The following is a 20,136-nucleotide window of genomic DNA, read 5'->3' on the forward strand; positions in this document are numbered from 1 at the left end:
GCTGGGCCCTCAAGGTTCAGAGTAGAATATGAAAATAATGCAGTCAGTTGGGCCGCAGGCCAAGGAATCAAGTTTGGCTAGGAGAATAAAACTGGGCCTTAACACCAATGTGTACATTGATTATGTTGTGCCTCTGTTCTGTGTCTGCCTTAAAATGAACAAACTAATAGGTTGGCTTGGGAGATAGTCTCGTACATCAGACAACTACGTGGGCTTTCTTCCAGTGTTTAGTGAACTAGGGCTCTTTTGGGGCTGCTCCAGAAATTTAAGGTCACAAGCATTTCCCCGGAGAGTCCCAGCAGCATTCAGATGGGTCATATAAACTCATTTCTCCCCCAACTCTACTTATTTGATTCAGGTGCTCTCTGGAGGCTGCCTAGAGACAGATATCCTGTTGCCGGCTTAATACTGCTTCCAGCCCAAAGTCCCAGATGGTTCTCCCAAGACTTTATATGCTCTCCTCCAGGTAGAACCACATATGGACAGAGCAGGTCTACCTTCCACAACACCCTTAACCCCCATTCTGAGCTCAGATCTGAGGTGCTCTGAAGCAGAACACATATTGCTGTATGCAAGGAAATGAGGATTTGACATGAGGATCTGAGGCACTTTCATGGTTTCTAAGTGCTCCTCAGGGGATTGGGTTCAGCACTCACCTCATCCCCGCTATACTGCTTCAAACAATGAAGGAGGCGGCAGGTATTGGATAACCAGAATGATGTCATCTCGAAGTCATCATTGTGCTTCTGTGAAAAGAGAAAGACATCCCTAGTCATGCGTAGTGGCTCCCATCTGGTTAAAGGCTCACCTGGTGTCTCTCTTTCCAGGTTTCCACAACCATTCAGCACGCCCCAAGTAGGTGTCACAGGCAGGCAACTGCCAGTCACGAAGATGAGATCCACAGTCAAGAGGCTGTGCTTCCCATTCCTTCGCTACTGGAGATGTCCCACAGACCTCTCTCCTGGTTCCCTGGTCCGTGGCACACACCTGTGCACGCTCACAAAGCTAGGCTGGCTCTATGGCTGAAGAGCACAAAGCCAGGTGGCAGATGAGGCATGAGGCTAGCTGCCCTCAGCTGTACATGAACCACTGGGCATCTGGCCCTGGCAGGTCCTCAACTATCAGTGATCTCACCTAAGGGATGCAAGGAACATGCCAGGGAAATACTCTGGTACCCTATTATCTAGAGGGCAGATGTCCCATGGCTTCAACTCTCTGGAAAAGGGCTATGAACCATAACTTTGATGAAAAAGGCCTTTTGACAACCCAAAGAGCTATGACACAGTTTCTGTCCCGAGGCCGATGACTGCACAGAGCTCATTTTGTCAGGTAAAGTTGTCACTGTTTAAGCGTCTGAAGGTAGGAGCTATGATGACAATAAAATGAGAGAGTTCAACAGAAAGTGACGGGGGGTGGGGGGGGCTTGGCATGCTAGGGGCTGAGCCTGGTCATTAGGAAAGGTTTCCCTGAGGAAGTGACCTGTGAAGTCAGCCCATGGCTTACCCAGACTGCACAAGCCCCCACATGGCGCTTGCGTTAGAGGCCGAGGCAGGAGACCCCAATCTTGAGAGTCCCCAGCGTGTCTGTTTAGAGGCAGGAGTGGATAAGATGGTCTGTGGGGCCCAAGGCTGGGCAGGTGGTGCAGAGACAGAGACCAAGCGGGCAGGAAGCTAGGAGTTAAAGGCTGGTGTCGGCGCGCTCCCAGAAGGGAAAAGGGGGCAGGCGACAGCAGCTTGGCAGATCTCAGAATGGGCCCGGACTCCATGCTTTCGAGGATGGCTTGCATCCTGAAGTGGGAGAGTGTAGGAGAACGGAGGATGGTCTGTGAGAGCGAGAGCAGTGCCACCTGGGGCTTGGGCCTGTGGGGAGGAACAAATCCCTCCTAGCGAGGACTGATCTCCCTTAAAAATCTCACCGCTCACCGTAGCCTCCATGGGGTCAGCCTGCAGGCCAGCCTCTCTCTGCAGTGGCGACCACTACATTGGTGAGGAGTCCTGTGCCTTCAGGTGGAGTTGCTGAACTGCCCTGGAGGCCGCCCTGTCCCAGCCCAGGCCTCCTCACTTTGCAAGCTGATGAATGTCTGCACCCTTCACTGTGCCATCACCCTGGGCAGCAGGCACCCAGCTCCTTGGAAAGGTCTGGGAGAAGGCCTGTATTCAGGTTGTGCTCCTGAATGTCACTCCAGGGCAGGGTTAGCCCACCCTCACTAAGGCAGAACATCCCCTCCTTGCATCTCTGGTCTTTTGGAAGCACCAGGGTGCCCTGGATTTCTGGGCATCCTGCCATTTCTGAGCCTGGGCATCCTTTTCTAGAAACTGCCTGGGCATCCTGGTTCCACCGGCAAGCTGTTTCTGGGCTTAACATCGTTTACCTTCAGAGCTGGAGCCTGGAGAAAACCTGTTGCTGCAGAGCCCAGACAGACGGAAGCTATGGGGAGGTGCGGGTTTCCCTCAATCCACTGCAAACCACCACCTCCGCCACGGGGCGCTCACCTTCAGGACTTTCTTAATGCCGTTGATGGTGGAGGTCAGCAAGGAGTGCACCTTGAGGTCATCGTTGACATAATCTGCATGTCTGATGCACATGTAGAGAATGTAGGCAGGAAGACAGGGCACAGTGCCCGCCAGCGCCTGCGGTTTCAGGTCTGATGGTAACAAACAGCCAAGAATCAGATTTCAGCAGATGCTTGGGTTCGGAGAATCCCGGTCTGACATACAAATCTCTTCAATATTTTCCTGACGCTCATCTAAGAATAACCTCTGGTGGGGGCATGGGAGGAGTAGGCGAGAAGTTGCCCTGGATACACAAACACCTTCTGACCCTACCAGTTTCAGAAACTAGTTAAAAACTTCTGCCTAATTGGACTATATCATTAAAACAGGCTTCTAATGCCTCGCCCTTAAAAGGTGAAGGGAAAAACCCACAGGTAGCTTGCTGCCTGAGTTTCCATAGAGGCCATGGCCCTTAGCCACAAGAAGGGGCCCGGGGCCAGTGGCCGACAGGAGCCTGCTCCCCAACCAGCAAGAGCTCAGGGTGGGGCCGCTGAGCCCACGGCCACACTGCCTGTCACAGGCACAACGGCCCTTTCGTGAGAGGGAGTCCCGGGAGACCTTGGCCAACTGCATGTTCCCAAAGACAGAGCCCATGTGCCAGGAGCTGGGAAGGCCACAGGGACCTTTAGTCCACACAGCTGTCAGTGTGGAAACTATTTAGCCGGCAGTGGCTGCCCATTCTCAGAGCCGGTAATAGCTTGAGTAGGCTGCTGACTGGCCACGGCCATGCCTGCACCTCCTGGAGGGCCACCATATGACAGGTGTCTCACCAGCCTCTCCCCTAACGGCCTGACCCACATGCAGCGTACAAACAACTTGTCCTGTCTTGGAATGTCCTATTGTGACTTGAGTCCCGTTTCCCATAGACTTTCTTGGTCTGCCTAGCCGAATGTTAGCATCTTGGGGGCAGGGACGATGGCTCTACATTTCTCCGTCCTCCACAGCAACAACTAGCCAATGCTGGGGACACCCCAGAGGAGGCCAAATCAAGGCTTGGCACTTGTCTGGATGACGAGAGGGACGGAATGGCGGAGGGAAGGTGACCGGGTGCTGTGTGGAGGCAGCTTGGCGGGAAATGGCCTTGTCTGGGGCCGCCTGAGCCCGGGCGGTGGGGAGGAGCCACCTGCCGGCTGGCACACGCAGCCTCCGTTATTCTGGTTTTACTCTAACGTCGTGAACGTTGAGTTCCATTCACCATAGATCAGAGGCTCATCCCTAGCAGCACTAGAACAAGATGCAGCCTGTTTAAGGAAATTTGAGAGGACTCCTGTCAAATTGTAGGACAACGGTAGGGGAAGTTAACTTTTAAAAAAGGTTACTCAACTACTAAAAATATTGAAACGAACTGTGTGCTAGGCTGGAGTCACCCCATTCTTCTGCGGTCCTGGCCTGGCACCGACAGGGTGGGACCCCCGTAAACTTACGTTTCTCTGACATAACATATGTCTCATTTTAACTTCAAACAACCCTACAGAAGCTGCTGCTTCTTCAAATCCCTCATGTGTGAGAAAGATTTGTGGCTGTAGCACCGACTTTCACCCATTATGTTTCACAACAGGGGGCAGGTGGGGGTCAGTTGCCTCATCCCCATTTTACAGAAAACCCAAGGTTCCAGAGAAAGGAGCTTGTGGCTCAGGGTCCAGAGGACCAGGCGACCAGAGAGTCCTCCTTTTTTTCATCCAGGACTCTCTTCTCCACGCCTCTTCCCACCATGCTGCAGGCAGGTGCTGTATTGAAGCCGGATGGAGCAGGACTAGAAGGGAGGGAGCCGATGTGACTGGCAAACCAGGCCCGGAACCGACTGCGGGCGAGGTGAGCGGGATGGAGGGCTGAGGCTGGGAGGGAGGTGGGGGGTGCAAAGTGCGGAGTGGGGGGAGGGGGGGTGGGGTGAGATGTCACAGAGGGTCCTGACCTGTCACCAGGTTCCGAATGAGAAGGGCCTCGTCTTCCTTATGGTACTCCAGCATGCCCTGGAAGTCCTTCTCCTTCCGCTGGACAGTGACCTGCCTGTTGAGTTCATGGCGTCTCCTCTCACTCTGGGCCAGCGCCTGGGCAGCTGAGCAGGAAGGAGACAGGGAGCGTGAAGGGACACTTCCAGGCTGCAGGCTCAAGAGGCAGGGATGCCTTAGGTCAGTGGCGTTTTGACTGTTTGAGCCTGGGTCTGGGGACCCAGCATTCTGAGCTCCCCCACCTCTCTCATGGTCTGTCCCTCAGCCCAGGCCACACTCCAAGTGTGACCCAAGTTGCTCAGCACCAGGCACCAGGGTCCGTGCAGGACAAGGGTGGGGAAACATCCCACTAGGTAGGCAGACCAGAGAAAACTGGGGAAGCGTGGAAGGCACAGGCTGCACAGCACAGCTGCCAGGGAACGGGTTCCCCCACCTAGCTGTGAGAAACAGGGCCTGCCATCTGTCTGGGAGGATGTCATGGGCCCTGGCCAGGCCCGCCCTATCCAGTTCCCTGAGTGTGGCCACAGGGCAGCTGTCAGGACAGCTGCAGTGCAGCCCCACGCGTGCAAGGCCTGGGCACCGCCTGTGACAGGGAACAGGGTGGTGGCAGTGGCACAAGAAGGTAAGAGACCATCTGTAGCCCCCAGACGCAGATCGAGGAGCAGGACTGCTACATTCGGTCTTTGCAACAATGGAAGGTTGCAAAGGATACAAGAGACGTTTCGCTGGCATGGCTGGGGGTACAAAGGCTTGTCAAACCTCCCTCAGGACTTCTGTTGGCCTGACACTATGCGACAGGGTGGTGGGCACCTGCAGGGTCTCCCCAGGTGTGTCTGAGGGCCTCCTACGTACGGGGCACTGTTCTAAGTGTGGGGGCAGACATGATGGGGCATCCCACCATGGATCTACCAGTCTAGCTAAGGAGATGCATCTGGACGTTTATGTGGCAACACACATTACAGCACAACCCGGCCAGGTGCCCAGACCCGAGGGCAGACTGTGGTGATGCAGCTGAACAGACCAACTACTGGAGCTCAAGGGAGGAGAAGGGCTGAGGGGGAGCGGGGGGAGACCTGAACAATCAGGTGGGAAGGAGCTGACCCACTGGGCCCGAGGGCATAAAAGGCTCCCAGAGACACAGGAGACAAGCAGGCAGAGTGAGCACCGAGAGGCAGGGGTGTGCTGGAGGGGAGGCTCTGTGTGGGGGTGGGGTGAGCTGGAGCGACTGGAGAGAAGGCACAGTTCATTCCATGGGGAAAGAGGAGCTGGCCGGATACACAGGAGCAGGGGCACAAGTGGGGAACTGGAGGCTGCCACCGTCACTGGGGGACTAGGGGAAGAGGGGCGGACACAGAAGCATTCAGGGAGAGTTGATGATAGGTCTTCAAGACTGAACAAAAGGGAGAAACCTGAAGCCTACATGACCAGGAGAAAGATAAGTCAAGGAGAACCGAGAAATCCAAAGATGGAGAGGGGCCGATTGGATCAGATAAGTCCTGGCTTCCTACAGCCTCCTCCGGAGCAGCAGGTGGACATGAACAGGTGATTAAACTGACATCTGTGCCCAGAGGCACGTGGTATTAGGACAGTGAGAGACAGCACTCGAGCCCTGGGGACGTGGCTCTTGAGATGAGGGTGAAGGGATGAGGGGAGGGATTCAGGCGGTGATGGGGGGCGGGGAAACCCAAACAGTGAGGGCACCAAGAGAGGATTCCATGCTAGGTGGCATGTGACAAGAAGGCATGGAGAGTGATCGATTTATAGTAAGGAGTCAGAGCAAGAGAACATTCTGGATGTTTCTGGAAGAGCAATTTAAACCTGCCTGACCTCTCTGGGCCAGATTCCAGTTTGGAAATTTAATCATAGGACTGACCCCTCTCCTTCCTGACTACCCATCCACGGAGTGGGGTATGGGTCTGTGTGTCATGTAGCATTTCCCCGCCCCCCCCCCACCCCCCCCCACCAAAAAGTCTTGCTTCCAGCTTTAAGTCCTTTGAGGGCAAGGACACGGCCTTGGTGCAGAGTTCAGAATAAGCACCCCAACACCTGCTGATTTATGGATCTTAGTCCAGATTCTGGCCAACAGAGAACGTTGGAGCTCGTGGGCAGCTATTACTCTATCACATGACTGCTCTGGGCAGAGGCACCAAGAAACTGGTAAAGCAGAATGAGTCTGCAGAGGGAAGCAGCAGTTAGTTCCCTTCCTGTGCTCGTGACTGAGCACACACGTGCTTTATCACACGCACTCACGCCCGTGCCCACCTACCTTCTAGGTCCTGGACTTTCTTCATGTAAATCTTCAGCTGCTTCTTGAGCTTCCGCTCATTCTTTTCCAGCTTTTCTACCAGTTCTTTAAGGTCCTAAAATCCAAAGGAAGCAGTGTGAGGTGGCCACCCGCCCTGGCCAGGTCAGAAGCCCTTGCTGACTGATGGTTTCTAGATTCTCTGTGCCTGCAATAGGGTCAAGGACACAAGCCTTGCCCTTCTGGCAAAAGGCCATCTCTGGCCCCATCTCTTCCCAGAGCAGGATCCGCTGGGCGTCTTCACTCACCAGGTTCTCATTGGTGAGCCGGGATATCTCCTGCTGGACGCCAAATTCCACCTGGGCCTCTGGGGAGAGCAGCAGCGTCTGGCAGAAGGTCTGCTGCTGCTTGTCCAGTTCCTCCTTCAGGGCTTCCACCTGGGCCCGGAGCCCCTCCACCTCCTCCTCATGCTCGCGGCTCTGGGCCTGCAGCTGGGCTTCCAGCAACCTGCACCGGGGAGAGGAGGGCAGGTGACCACGGGGCTCGGGTCAGCGCCCCCACGTGAGGGGCCACAGACGGACACGCAACAGAGGAGCAGCCAAGCACACGGCAGCAGCAAGTGCACGAACCAACAGGGGAAGGACGCGGACGCTGAGGGGAACAGACTGGCAAGCGGGCCAGCCTGTCCTCTCTGAGGATGGGAACTCGGGGCCACACACGCACCCCTGGTCTTCGGTCTTTTTCAGGACACCCCCTCCCCTATTCCTCACTCTGTGCAGTCTACTGTTTGGGACTGATTGTCTCCATGTCAAAATGTCACCAGCAGAAATAAATTTCTTACAGCATCATTTACACAAACGTTATCTACATCTGCCCAAAGCGCATGAGAATCTCCTCGTTAAGACAAAACCCTAGTAGACTGCACTAATTCTATCACCTGTGTATTTCCCTGTTTAGATGATCGGCGAAGTTTTAGAAAGGCAAGACATCAGCCCCCTTCCTTGTTATCTTCACCGCCACCCCACTCCCCCTGTGGCTGTAAATATACGATTTTATCTCTAGTCAAAACAGAAATTAAGACTATTTGCAAATCATTTGGGGGAAGGTGTAAGATCAGCTGGTGTCATGATCAGAAGCAGAAAGACCTAGAGAAGATCTGGGGAAAGTTGGAGACACGTCTCAGAAGACTCTGAGTCTAAAAGTTACCTGGGCAATCCTGGGAGGCACCTGTTCCATGATAAGAGAAGGCAAGGGACTAGAGAGGCTTCCTAGGCAGGCTTCTCCTTCTCAGGGCGCACTACTATGAACTAGGTGTTACCTTCTCGGATTCAAGACCCAGGGCAGTAAACAATCACATGAGAGAAAGGAAGGAGGTTCTGGGCAAATGGTACATCAAAAGCAGTCTGGCATGGTCCATATGTTGAAAATTCACGCCGGTCTTTTCTGGGGATGCAAAGGTTGTGACCAGAGCTTAGCAGAGTCAGGAACCCGGAAGTGCTCCAGAAACACCAGTAAGAGTCTCCCAGCTGCCCTGGAGGCAGGGAGGCAAAGAGCCATGTTTTTTACCGTTCTGCTAGTTTGGCTGCAAGACAGGAGGGAGCAAGTCTCCCAAAGAGCGAGAGAGCCGGCTGTCAACTCCCCCACAGACACGCCCAGGACTTCTGTAGCTCTGTCGGCCCCACAGTGGCACTGTTGCAATGCCTGGCTCACAGGGGCTTCTCGATGCTCAAACGAAGAAATGATGGAGAAATGACTGATTCACCCATTCACCACAGGCTGCCTCACCAACTGAAAGAGCTACTGACATGTGGATTGTGGAGCACAGTTCTATAATCACATCAGCATTTTAGAGGACACACAATATTTAGAGAATATCCAATCTTGGCTACAATACACTAAAAGCATCACCAGGAAGTCATAAACCTACTGAGACAGAAGAGAAATACCTAGGTTCTAGGGACTCTACCCCAAGGATCAGCTCCTGACTTGTGCTGTGAGGTTGTACTCCCGTCTTTCTTCTCCTCCACACAGGCTGCAGTTGGGTGGCTTAGCCCAGGGTTCTGCGCAAGGTCTGAGAATCCCTGCCTAAGCATCAGACTAGACACCTCATCTAACTGAGGTCAAGAGATCTGAGGCCACAGCCAGTGACACAGCTGGTTCTAGAAGCCAGGAATCCTGATGCATAGGTCTGCACTTTCAGTTTTGTGAACGCATTCATGTACTTATTAAAAAAAAAAAAAACACCCAATCTACTGATAGAGAGCCACAAGGAATCACCTGATTTTACACGGAGGATCCTGCTCTAATAAACTAAACTTCTGGGTGGGACAGAACTTATTGAACAATGGCCATTAGAACAGAAGCATCAGCTTTCACTCTGTGCTTACTACATGCCAGGCACATGCAAAATGCTTCACCTGTGTTAACCCTATTCCTTATAACGACTCCATGAGGCAGGTGCTGTTCTGATCCACATTAGACCACCAAGGGAAGAGACAGAGGTCACCTCACTCCCAGGCAGTGGGGCCACTGGAGACACACTGCCTCGAGAACCAGTTAACCCGGACTTTCTATTCCCAGGAATAGATGCTCTTGTTGTAATGGGACCGCCATGAGGTCATCAGCAGGCAAAGCTTTGGAGATAGTGTGTGAGGCCATCAGGTTCCATCCCCACTCTACTATCACCAGGGTGAGTGAGCTGGGCCAGCACCCACTCCACCTCAGTTTCCTTTTCTGGGAAACAGGCCTGCAGACCATCGCCCCATCTGTTGCTGGGAGGCTCAAATGCACAAAGGTATGCCATAGTCCTAACGAGCCACACGCTGGCAGCCAACAGAGGGCCAGGACCACCACGTTTTGCTGTTTCCGCGCGTGTCTTACCTCCCTTGCCGAACTGGTCACCGACAGCTGAAGACCAATGGCTTATGGATTCAGATCCTGGTGTCAAGTGGAACCAGATTCAAGTTCTGGATCTTCCACTGAAGCATCGGTGTCCTTGCCCCAAGGAAGGTTCTATCGAGCCATCAGGTGCTACTGCCTGGACCCCGCCAAACAGCCTCTCCAATCTCACCCACACAGCCTGAACACAGAGCGCCAGCCGGGTAACCCGAGGGGCCCCTGTGAGTCGTGCCCTTGCCTCCACTCCAGCTGAGAAACAGTTAAGCGTAGACATGAGCAGGCGGAACAGACAAAGCAGGCAGAGGCACAAAGGTGTATATTTGACCTGGCAACTTGCTTTAGGCCTTGGTAGGCCAAGCCGAGCTCTCCATCTTCATTCAAATATCCCCAATCCTCAGTCTTGCTAGAAATAAAGGACAAAAAAGAGGGCATCCAGTATAGAGGGAAGAGACAGGGAGGCAGACAGACCAGGAAAGCGAGGCCATTTCAGCCAAGGTTTGGAAACCAAGGCAAAGCTCAAGAACCCCCAAGTTTCTCTTTCTTTCTTATAACCAGCACCTGAGCACCTAAGAACATCACCTCTCCCCCAGGCTGGGTCTCAGAACGGGGTTCGTGCACACTCATGGGGGCTCATGGATCACGAGAGGCTGGGGAGCATGTTGCAGAGGAGAGCAAAGGGTTGCACCTGTCCCAGTAAATTCTGTAACCCGCAGTGGTGCAGGCTGGGCAGAGGCATTTCCTTGCTGTCACACTCCACCCTTGCCCCCACCCCTCCTCTGACCAGAAGGATTCAGAAAAGAAAAGGGAGAATCAGGAGAGATGCAGACAGGGCAGGGAGAGGAGGTCCCATGCACAGTGGAGGCTGCAGAGGGGCTCCTGGGATGCTGCATCTGGCTGTACCCAGATGTCTGGCTCAGTGATGATGAGGAAGATGGCTACCTACTGTCTGCTTTTCAATGCTGCTCTCTTCTGTCACTAAGGACACAAAAAGCATTAGCTAATCTCACCTCCAGCCCTCAGTGCACTCGGACAGAAAGAAACCACTAATAAAAACGGTGCCAAGCAGGATGCCAACTGAACGTTCTCTGTTCTGCCTGGGGACTGGGGTGCGTTACTCCTGTTGACCCAACCTGGAATGCAGAAGGCCAGTTGCCCAGTGTCTGCCCGATGCCAGAAGGGCAGCTCCAGGAGATCAGGCACATGTCCCGTGCTCCCCCATCCACGCACCTCCCCACCTTCACAGCCCTGGGTACACAGGAGACACGAAAAGTCCAGTGGGATAGGGCAGCAGGTGAGCCTCGTCTATACCCGCTGGGAACCTGCCCCTCCCCCTCTGCTCCTAGGGATTCTCCTCCTGCTGGCTGGATCCCAGCAGGAATCGCAAAGGAGCTACAGATGGTGTGCGTGGACCAGCAACCTCTCCCTAACTCACAGGGGAGAAACAGTTGTCCCCAGGAGCCACAGTACCACTCCTGCTGGGTTTCGCGGGAGGTCCAGGGGGTGCAGCTGCCCACTTTACCTCCCAGGAGCTCAGCCTCGTGGAGAGGAGCTCTGGGCCTTGCACCACTCACATAAGCTGCTTCTTGGGTAAAGCTGGTCACATGGCCACCAGGTCCTATGCTGAAAAGCTTGAAGGAGAGGGCAGGAGGCAGAGACCACAGTGAGCTTGCTTCTGGTGCTACTCTGGCTTCTGTGCCCCAAGCCTACCCTTTACTGTCACAACTTGTGCTCCATCTGGCTGGGCAGTGTGGGGGTTACTGCCAACAAGCATATACTGGGGACCTCTCCCACTTGGGACTCTGGCTTCTCAAATGTCCAGACCGGTCACCTAGGCCTGGCCTCCCCAGAGACTGCCTTTTATTGTAGACTTTTTGCTGTCCCCTCCTGTGCTTAGCACTTACCCCGCCTGGGTGTTCCATTTATCCTAGCAAACCCAAAAAGTGAGCTGGGCCACGTCAAGGGGGAGCTGACAGCTTAGCCCCTTTGCCCTTCTCAGCTATTAACACATTTAACTAGGGCCTTTTAGTAGCTAGGGCTTTAACCCAACAGGCAGCTGCGGGGAGGCATCGCTGCTGAATAGGAATGCAGGGTATTTTGCTCCAACCATCCTGTTCGCCATGTGTGGAGAGACCCCAAGATGGAGAGGACTTGCCTGACGCTGGCACCTGGCCTCTGGCTCTTTCCCTGCCACACCGGCTTGCCCTCATGCCCCGAGGAGGGCTGCTGGCTCTCTCCTGGAGGGTCACCGCGTTCCTATAGTTCCCTCGATGGCAGACTGAGTGCCACCGCTCACCCTCTGCCAGTGCCTGTGTGTTGCCGAGTTACACAGTGAGGAAGTGAGCATTGAATTCCTGCTCAGGGGGAGACACTCTCAGAATTCTTAATTCTGAAACACGCCAGGCAGTATGCACAAAGATAAAAGGGGAGACTGTGAGGGCCCGTCATCCCACCGTGCTCAGGAAGTCAGGCAAACCAGTAAATTAAAAAGCAGTCAACCAGCTCCAGGTCCAGCCTTTGTTGCTAGATGAAAGAGAACCAATTCCTCCGGAGAGATTCTCCCTCCCCTCTGCGCGCTATTAGGACCGAAGGCCTGGGAGGGCGCGCCACCTGGTGGCATGAGAAGGAAAACCCCAAACGACAGCTTACAGGAGTTTTTTTTTTTTAAATGTAAAGTACCTACGTCAATTAAATCAACAAACGTTCACGGAAAATCTCCTGGGTACACACCACTGTGCTGAGCTCCGTTCCCAAAGAGGCTGCAGATGCACTTGAATAAGCCGCAGGTACAGTCTCCAACTGCAGGAGACTGGAGAACTGGCACCCCAAAGGGCATGTTGTGGTCCTTGCCTACATGTCCTGGGCCTATTACGATGATAGCGCTCAGCTCACCGATCCGAGGTTTCTTCTATATCTTTTATTACATAACCTTATTAACTGTAAATATCAGGCAGCAGAAAACGCCTAGGATAATATTTTCTTTCCCTCTGTGGAGAACATCAGGACTATGACCCAACAGCAACCCCTCAGTCCTGGCCCAAGGACCTGCCTCCCTGTCGAAACAGGCAAGGTTCCTATGAGCATGATGATGGTCAGTTTTCGGTTTCGGAAAAAAGCATGTGGTGCTCCACAGATATGCTTATTTCTGTAGCTCACACCTAGACTTTCTACCCAACTGCCCAGGAGATTCCCTGCAATCTCTGAGAAAGGGAGGCAGCAACCCCAATGCCATGAATAAGACGGTCTGTGGACAAATATACCACTGAATTACTGCAGACAGGAATTACACTGATGGCTTGGGACCCACCGAATCCTGGGAAACCTTAGGAGGGCATGATCACCTCACAGAAGGAAGCTGAGAGTTTCTAGCCGGGAACAGTTAAAGTGAGCACTTGAGAGGAGGGAGTTGGGGAGCATGAGGCTCTTCCTGCTCCCTTGCTCTTCTGAGCCAGACATCCCACAGCAGCTGGGGCTCAGGGCCAAAGGAGCCACAAAACTCCAAGCCCATCCTAAGGAGTCCGCACACACCCCTGTCTGGTTAAACAGGATCTTCAGTGTCCCAAGCAGGCCCATTAGGGGGTAATAACCCCAGGTTTATCTGTCCAAGCCCAGGTGGCATCAGGCAAAGCTACCTGTTGTTTCTTGGAACCTGCTGGGAGGTGGGGCTGCAGTTTCCTGGGACACAAGCAAAGGTCCAACAATGCACTCTAAGTCTCTCTTTGGAGTTCTACAGACTTGAGCGGAAATGGCTGGTGGCCAAAGGAGCACCATTGCTGGACCCAGACCTGAGCTCTCACCACACACGCCTGCTCTTCCTTAGCTCCACGACCTTGAGCACATGCCTGGTTGACTTGACTCCGGCCATACAGAAAATGGTAAGTAAGTGGAAGAGCTAGCCACATTCCTGTGTCTCCCCCCAGAGCCAACCCTCCTAACTGGCCTCCCTCCCAAACTTGAAAACAAAGGAAAAGACAATTGTAACGATCAAACAGAACTCCATCAACTCTGGAAGTTAGCGAGGGAGAGAAGTTCCAAATTGAAGGACCATGGATTCTGAGAGAAGCGATGACTGGGCATGGGAGAGTGTCTAGAATCCCTCCAGAAACCTAAGCAAAATTCAGTGCAGCACTGTAAGCTTTTCCTTGAGAGAGGATCGATTTTTGCAATCCCTCCCACCCCAAATCACACGTGCGTAATACCACTTCTGTTCAAACCAGAACACTCTCCCTCAGAGGGAAATCACAGGAGAGGAACCGCAGCTCGGCCCTCGTAACCGATGTCCTGGCTGCCGAGCTCCAGGAATCACGGCCTGCATCGTCCTGCCCTGTCCACCTGCCTGCCGCCATCCTCTCTCACTGCAGAGATCACGGTGTGGGTGAGGCACAAACCACAAAGCTCGCTTTCCAAGTGTGGCAGGCACTGAGGAACTGGTTCTTCAGGCTTCCGGAGGCTCCTTTCTGTACTTGGTTTCACAGGCTATCAGTTCCCTTTTGTACCCTAGGCTTGACTGGGGAATGGAATTATTTTAACATCTAAGAAAAGCTATTTTTATCTTATCACGAACATTATTACTGCTGCAAAGGAAGACAAATCCAGGGTAGTAAGCAGCCCCTGGGACTGGATCCCCGGACAACCATTTAGGTGAATAAAAAGGGAGCTGAGAGCTGATAATAGCAGAAGATCAGAAAGATAAGCACTCCCTCGCCTGTCAAGGTCCGGCTTGTCCTCCCTGCTCCCCCCTTTTTTAATTCCAAGTATCACCTGTGCTCTTTTTTCTTATTCAGTGTATTTCTTCACCCAAGATAATTCTGAATGACTAAATCTGGACTCCAGTTTCAGCACAGAGGGTCACCTTCATTTCCCGTTCTCTCTCCTTTGGGGAACAGAATCGCGTCTCTCTGGAAACTTACTTTCCTCTGGGGGGTCTTGCTAGAATGCCTGCATCTTCTGATTACCTACACAGTGCGCGGGAAGCGGCCCGGCCTGGCAGTCAGGCCTTCTGGATTGTACCTTGACTCAGTTTCAGGCTGGCTGCTTGCCAGAGCAGCTCATCCCTTCTGGGCCTCAGTTTCCCTATCTGCAGAAATGGGCTAGTTTAGAAGACGTGGAAATCACAGCGTTAAAGTCTTCAAGTCCCTGACAATTCTTGCTGACAACTTCATGTTGCAGTTAGCGGCACCTGCTGACAATTTCTAGATGTGCTTGCGGTTTTCATCAGTTCTGTACAAATGCTTCGTGACTGATCACGTCGGTGAGTTGAGGCGAGAGAGAAAGGTAGCCAGGGAAAAGGCTGGCTCTGTTCTTACAGGTGCCCACAGGGGCCCCGAGAGACAAAGACAGTAATAACGGCAGGAAGTGTTCTAAGCACAAGACGTGGACTAACTCACCTGACCTTCTCAATCTCCATGCGAAGTACACTGCTCTGACTGTCCCTGGTTCAGGGGAGGAGACTGAGGCACTGAGTGGTCATAAAGGAGTTACTAAGTAGTTGGTGAGTGGACTCCAGAGTGCAAACACTCTGCCATAAGGCCCTGGGGTCTCATCCAGGCCCTGCTGCCTCCCTCAGTCAGGCTCCCTGGCCATAACCTGGGCAGATCTTTTAATTTTTTTTTTTTTTAATGTTTATTTATTTTTTGAGAGAGAGTGCAACAGGGGAGGGCAGAGAGAGAGGGAGACACAGAATCTGAAGCAGGCTCCAGGCTCTGAGCTGTCAGCACAGAGCCTGAAGCAGGGTTCGAACCCACAAACTGCGAGATCATGACCCAAGCTGAAGTCAGACGCTTAACCGACTGAGCCACGCAGGTGCCCCTGGGCAGTTCATTCTTAAGGAGGGACTAGAGGTCTGTTCACTAAAGTCCAGGGAAAACTCATTTGAGCCAGTATGATAGTGGTCAAGTTCTTCCACCCAACCTCTGGGGTGCCTAGCTTGGGTTCCATCTCTTAAATGACAGGCACTGGGGCCCACCAACTGGGTTGAGTAAAGCTAATATTAAAGCAAAGACAAAGGAGTGCCTGGTGGGGGCGGGGTGCTTAGTTGGTTGAGCATCTGACTCTTGATTGCAGCTCATGTCATGATCGCAGGTCATGGGATCAAGCCCCACGTTGGGCTCTGTACTAACAGCATGGAGCCTGCTTGGGATTCTCTACTTCTGCCCCTCTTCACGCCCCACACACACATGCTCTAAAAAGCAATAAAAAAGCGAAGAACTGGAGCAGGAGCAGCCCCTCCCAGGACTTAGTTGGGCTCATCTGGTGCTGGCTTCCCTCTAGGGGAAAAGCCACTCTCAGCCGGTCCTTCTCTCTCCTCCTGTCCACACTTCCAGGGAGGCTCCCTTTCCAAAAGCTCTTCATAAGATCTGGGTTCTGGATGCCCCAGCTGTGTTACTGGAGTCTTGCTGAAGCTGACAAGTGGTTTGCTAAGGGCGTGGGATTCACAGAGTCTGCTCCTTCTCGTTTACCTCCTATAATACATAAACCCTGATGCTGAGCAGTGTCTGAGAAACAGCCATCACATGTCAGGTTGGGCAAGACCCTTTTCCATTGCCTCCTCTAGTTACCATGAGGGGGGACTTACCTGTTTGTCTGGCAGACCCCATGATAGGCCTCGATGGCATCTTCCTGATCTACATGCTTCTCACTGTTAGGCCAACTTGTTCTGGCATTAATGTTCGGCTCCTAGAAGGTCCCAGGTTAAAAGAGAAATAACTCTGGTTACATAAACGACTGTTGCAAAACGACTTTATAGACTTTGTATATACAGAGGCATCAAAACAAGCTTTTGAGGGGTGCCTGGGTGGCTCAGTTGGTTGAGCATCTGACTTTGGCTCAGGATGACCTCGGATAACAGCAGTTAAACCCAGGCAGGAATGGTACTTTCAAAGGCACAGAATGACAAGGCCTGGCTGCAAAAGCCCCGAACTTGGACTGTGAGGGAGGATAGCAGTGACTGTGTCTCTGAGGTGACAGCACCTCCCAAATCCGAAGGACAGGGTGAAAATCTGTCTCAGTGTTAGTCCTCCACACTCATGACTGACTGCCTACTTATCCCCCTCTAAGTCATCCCAGGGCCATGTCCAGAGTTGATCCCGGTGGCCTCTGTCCCCTCTTTCCCACTCCCCACTCTGTCCCAGAAGGTGAAAACATTAGGAACAAATGCTAAGCTGGACTTGCCACCCTGGGTGGGCTTAGAGGAAAAGACTTTCTCTACCTCAGAATCAAACAGCAAGACACAAAGCTTGGGGTGAAAAACAAGGCCAAGGGGGCTGCTCAGGCCATTGCCCTTGTTTCTAATTCTGTGCCTTGTTCTTTTTGAACATGTTCATATTGAGTAACTTCAGAAGATTCTAGAGACTTCCAGCAAAGTCTCCCATGAAAGGTAATGCTGAGAAGGCAGCAAGTACCTTGCTTTCCCTTTAGACGAGACCCTAGAGTCAGCGCACCTGCATTTTTTTTAGGTTTAAAGTGCTCACGGTAAAGCTACGTAAGCAAAACACCGTCCGTATTACCTAGTGTCGCCCCCTGGCAAGCCCAACCGGGCTGCCATCTTGTTACCGTGCTCTTGCCGGCAAGTCGGCGCTGGTCAGCGCTGACAATCTGCGTCCTTAGGATGAGCACCTCCTCCTTGCGAACCTCAAGCTCCTCGTTGGCCAGCTTGAGCTGGTTCAGCAGCAGGCTGTAGCTGTCGGGGGAGCTGTGGCTGGAGTTGTTCTGTGTGGCTTGGTCAGCCACGGCTTTCCTCAGCTCGTTCAGGTCGTTCTTCAGCTTCTTGTTCTCCGACTCTAGCTCTTGCCTCTGGAAGACAGCCCAAGCAGCACACTCCATCTCCTTCTGGACCTAGAACAGTCTCCTCTCCCCATGTGGGCTTCCTCCTCCACCTTCCAGAATCAGCCTGCCCTGTCCCTCCTGTGAAGCTTGGAGCAACCTTCTTGTTTTAACAATAAAACCCATGAGAAAAGTTCAGTTATAGTTAAAACTGGGGCCTGGATTTGAACCCATAACCCTAAGTTATTGGGGTGAAGCATCTGACCTGAGGCCTCTATGACTGCATTCCCCAAACAGATTAATAGTGTTCCTATCTCTAAGTGTATCTGGCCATGAAACCTACCCTTGAGGAAATGCCAGGTTAATTTTAAACAACATGCTTTTAACATTAGACTTCCTAGAAACTTATTGATGTACTTTGTGACTTTCCAAGAGAGCATAAAAATCCCAGGATTTCCCAAACTTAGCTATCTAGAGAGCCTTCCTACCTGATGCCCTTATTCTAAGGAGCACCACACAGACCAATGTTTTAGAGTATATTAGGAACACACTTTTGTTGTTTTGGTCACACGGAAAGCCACCAGCTGTCAATGCCAGAAGAAAAGCTACCTGTGTGCAAAAATGCCATCAAAACAACTTTAGAATGTATTTTAAGTTTTCCGGGTGTAATATTTAGCTTTGGATTTCACAAAGTCAGACCATAGAAAGTTTGGTACTCACATATATAATACTCTTAGGGTCTTGGGATATATGGGATTCAAAATTTCCCCCCAAATCCCCAAATGGTGGATAAGTGGGGATTGGTTGCACAATTATTACAGAGACATAGGACCATAAAACTAGGAGACCATCTAAATAATCTCTTCATTTTCTGAATGAGGGAGCTAAGGACTGAGCAGAAAAGACTCACAGTGAGTTTAAGAACCTCTGCCAGGACTAGAGCCCACGATTCTGGACACCTGATCCCACCTTGCCTGGCCACATTATATCAGGCCTCCTCCAGCAATCTCTGCCAGGTGCAACCAGCCCAAGGACCCTTCCGCCCCATCTTACCCCCACAGGGAGGGCATGCCTAAGCCTTGAGACCAGTACCCAAATGGTGTGCTTCTGTCCCTTTATGCATTAGAGAAGGATCAGCAGGAACTTCTGAAATTCTGGTTGTTTCAGCAAAAATCACTACTTGTCAAGGGGTCCTTCCCAGAGTAGGCTCATCTCACCCATGTACTTGTGGGCAGGTTTTTCAAATCCAATTTGGTAAGGATCGGGTTGGAAAAGAGGGCTGAATAGTCTGGTGTGCAGACTCATGATCTGCTTCCATCTTGGGTCTGCTCAGGCAGAGTCTACACTTTGGGAGGGCAGAGGACAGCTCCTTCCCTCGTGCCTTCAGGAAGCATTCAGCTGGACACACAGCAGGGGCCCATTAAATACAGGCCGACGGGGCTTTGCCTAAAAGCCCCATTTTTCATTGTTTCCTTCAGGGTCTGGGTCTGTTAAGTGAGAAGAAATGCAACCAGCCTCCCCAGCATTGGTCCTCCCGGACACCAGCCTCTGAGACAGTGCAAAAGTTAAGTCAAGTTTCACCAGAGACAACGAAGGGAAAACCAGGTCTTGTAACCTCAGAATCCTGGCCTAACAGAGCAGAATGGTGATGGAGTTTCAAGAGTCTGGGACAAGCGCTCATTGAGCCCTCTCTGAGCCAGGCCCTGAGCTAGCAGTGGAGATGTAGCCTGCAGGAACAGCGTGGGGCATCTTCCCCAGGAGCCCAACGCAGAGCGAGTTTTTAAGCAGACTTCAAGATGGGAGTCCTGGAGGCAGGACTTTGCCCATAGACTAGAAGAGTGGCTCTCAGACTTGAGTGGGCAATGGAAACCTCAGGCGGGTGGCTGAGAACAGACTGCTGGGCCCCACCTCAGAGCTTGTGATACAGGTCTGGGAGGAGGCTGAGAATCTGCATTTTTAGCATGCCTGCCATGATGCTGGTCCCAGGACCACTCCTGGAGGCCCACTGGGCTAGACCCACTTTACCTTTTTTTTTTTAATGTTTATGTTTTTTGACAGAGACAGAGCATGAGTGGGGGAGGGGCAAAGAGAGAGGGAGACACAGAATCCCAAGCAGGCTCCAGGCTCTGAGCTGTCAGCACAGAGCACAGCACGGGGCTCAAACTCATGAACAGCGAGATCATGACCTCAGCCGAAATTGGATGCTTAACCCACGGAGCCACCCAGACACCCCTTATCTTTTCCAGTTCTGAAACAGCCTGCTGTTCACTTGCTTGGGGAAGGCAGCTGAGGAACGGCATGCAGAAGGCATGCACCACAGACATCTGTCACACCCACTCCCCTTCTCACGGGGTTTTAAACCTTTAAATATCACATGTGGAAAGTAAGTCTGAATCAATAACTCAAAAAAGGAAAACCCTTACAAAGCACCCACTTCTGTGACCCTAATTGTTCAAAAAGCCATAGGCATGATTCAGGGCTGTTCTCCTGGGGTAATGTAGTGGTGACCAGAGTTATCTGCGGTTCTGTGAGTGGGACCGGACTGACCCTGCCAGACTGGATCAATTCCCAAGCCCCTGGGAATGGAAGCAGGGGAGGGGGAATGCTATGATGCCCTTTTCTGTGCCCCCCTCTCTGGCTGGAGGCCTAGCACCCCCATCACTGTAGTAAACATAGGCCTGCTCACCCTGGGACCTGAGGCCTTGCACCCTCCAATCTCACCAGCTCTCTCTGGGCC

The 20,136-nt window shown here is 52.5% G+C and overlaps 1 protein-coding gene across 4 annotated transcripts in view; it reads right to left on the reverse strand.

Annotated features, from left to right (window-relative positions):
• MYO5B (myosin VB) overlaps positions 1 to 20,136 on the reverse strand; it is a 343,332-nt gene that overhangs the window by 11,533 nt on the left and 311,663 nt on the right. For 2 of the 4 annotated variants that reach the window (XM_078435245.2, XM_078435246.2), the window contains exons 28-35: positions 17,190 to 17,429; positions 16,213 to 16,313; positions 9,967 to 10,044; positions 7,052 to 7,250; positions 6,768 to 6,861; positions 4,465 to 4,608; positions 2,493 to 2,644; positions 657 to 746 (exon numbers count right to left, since the gene is read on the reverse strand). In XM_078435245.2, coding sequence (XP_078291371.2) covers positions 657 to 746; positions 2,493 to 2,644; positions 4,465 to 4,608; positions 6,768 to 6,861; positions 7,052 to 7,250; positions 9,967 to 10,044; positions 16,213 to 16,313; positions 17,190 to 17,429 — 1,098 coding nt within the window. Of the gene's footprint in view, positions 1 to 656; positions 747 to 1,655; positions 1,860 to 2,492; positions 2,645 to 4,464; positions 4,609 to 6,767; positions 6,862 to 7,051; positions 7,251 to 9,966; positions 10,045 to 16,212; positions 16,314 to 17,189; positions 17,430 to 20,136 lie in introns of those variants that run through there. The other 2 variants (XM_078435248.2, XM_078435247.2) reach the window with 2 other exon arrangements.

The sequence above is a fragment of the Panthera onca genome, chromosome D3 (assembly GCF_046562875.1).
Source record: "Panthera onca isolate mPanOnc1 chromosome D3, mPanOnc1 haplotype 2, whole genome shotgun sequence".
Lineage (NCBI taxonomy): Eukaryota > Metazoa > Chordata > Mammalia > Carnivora > Felidae > Panthera > Panthera onca.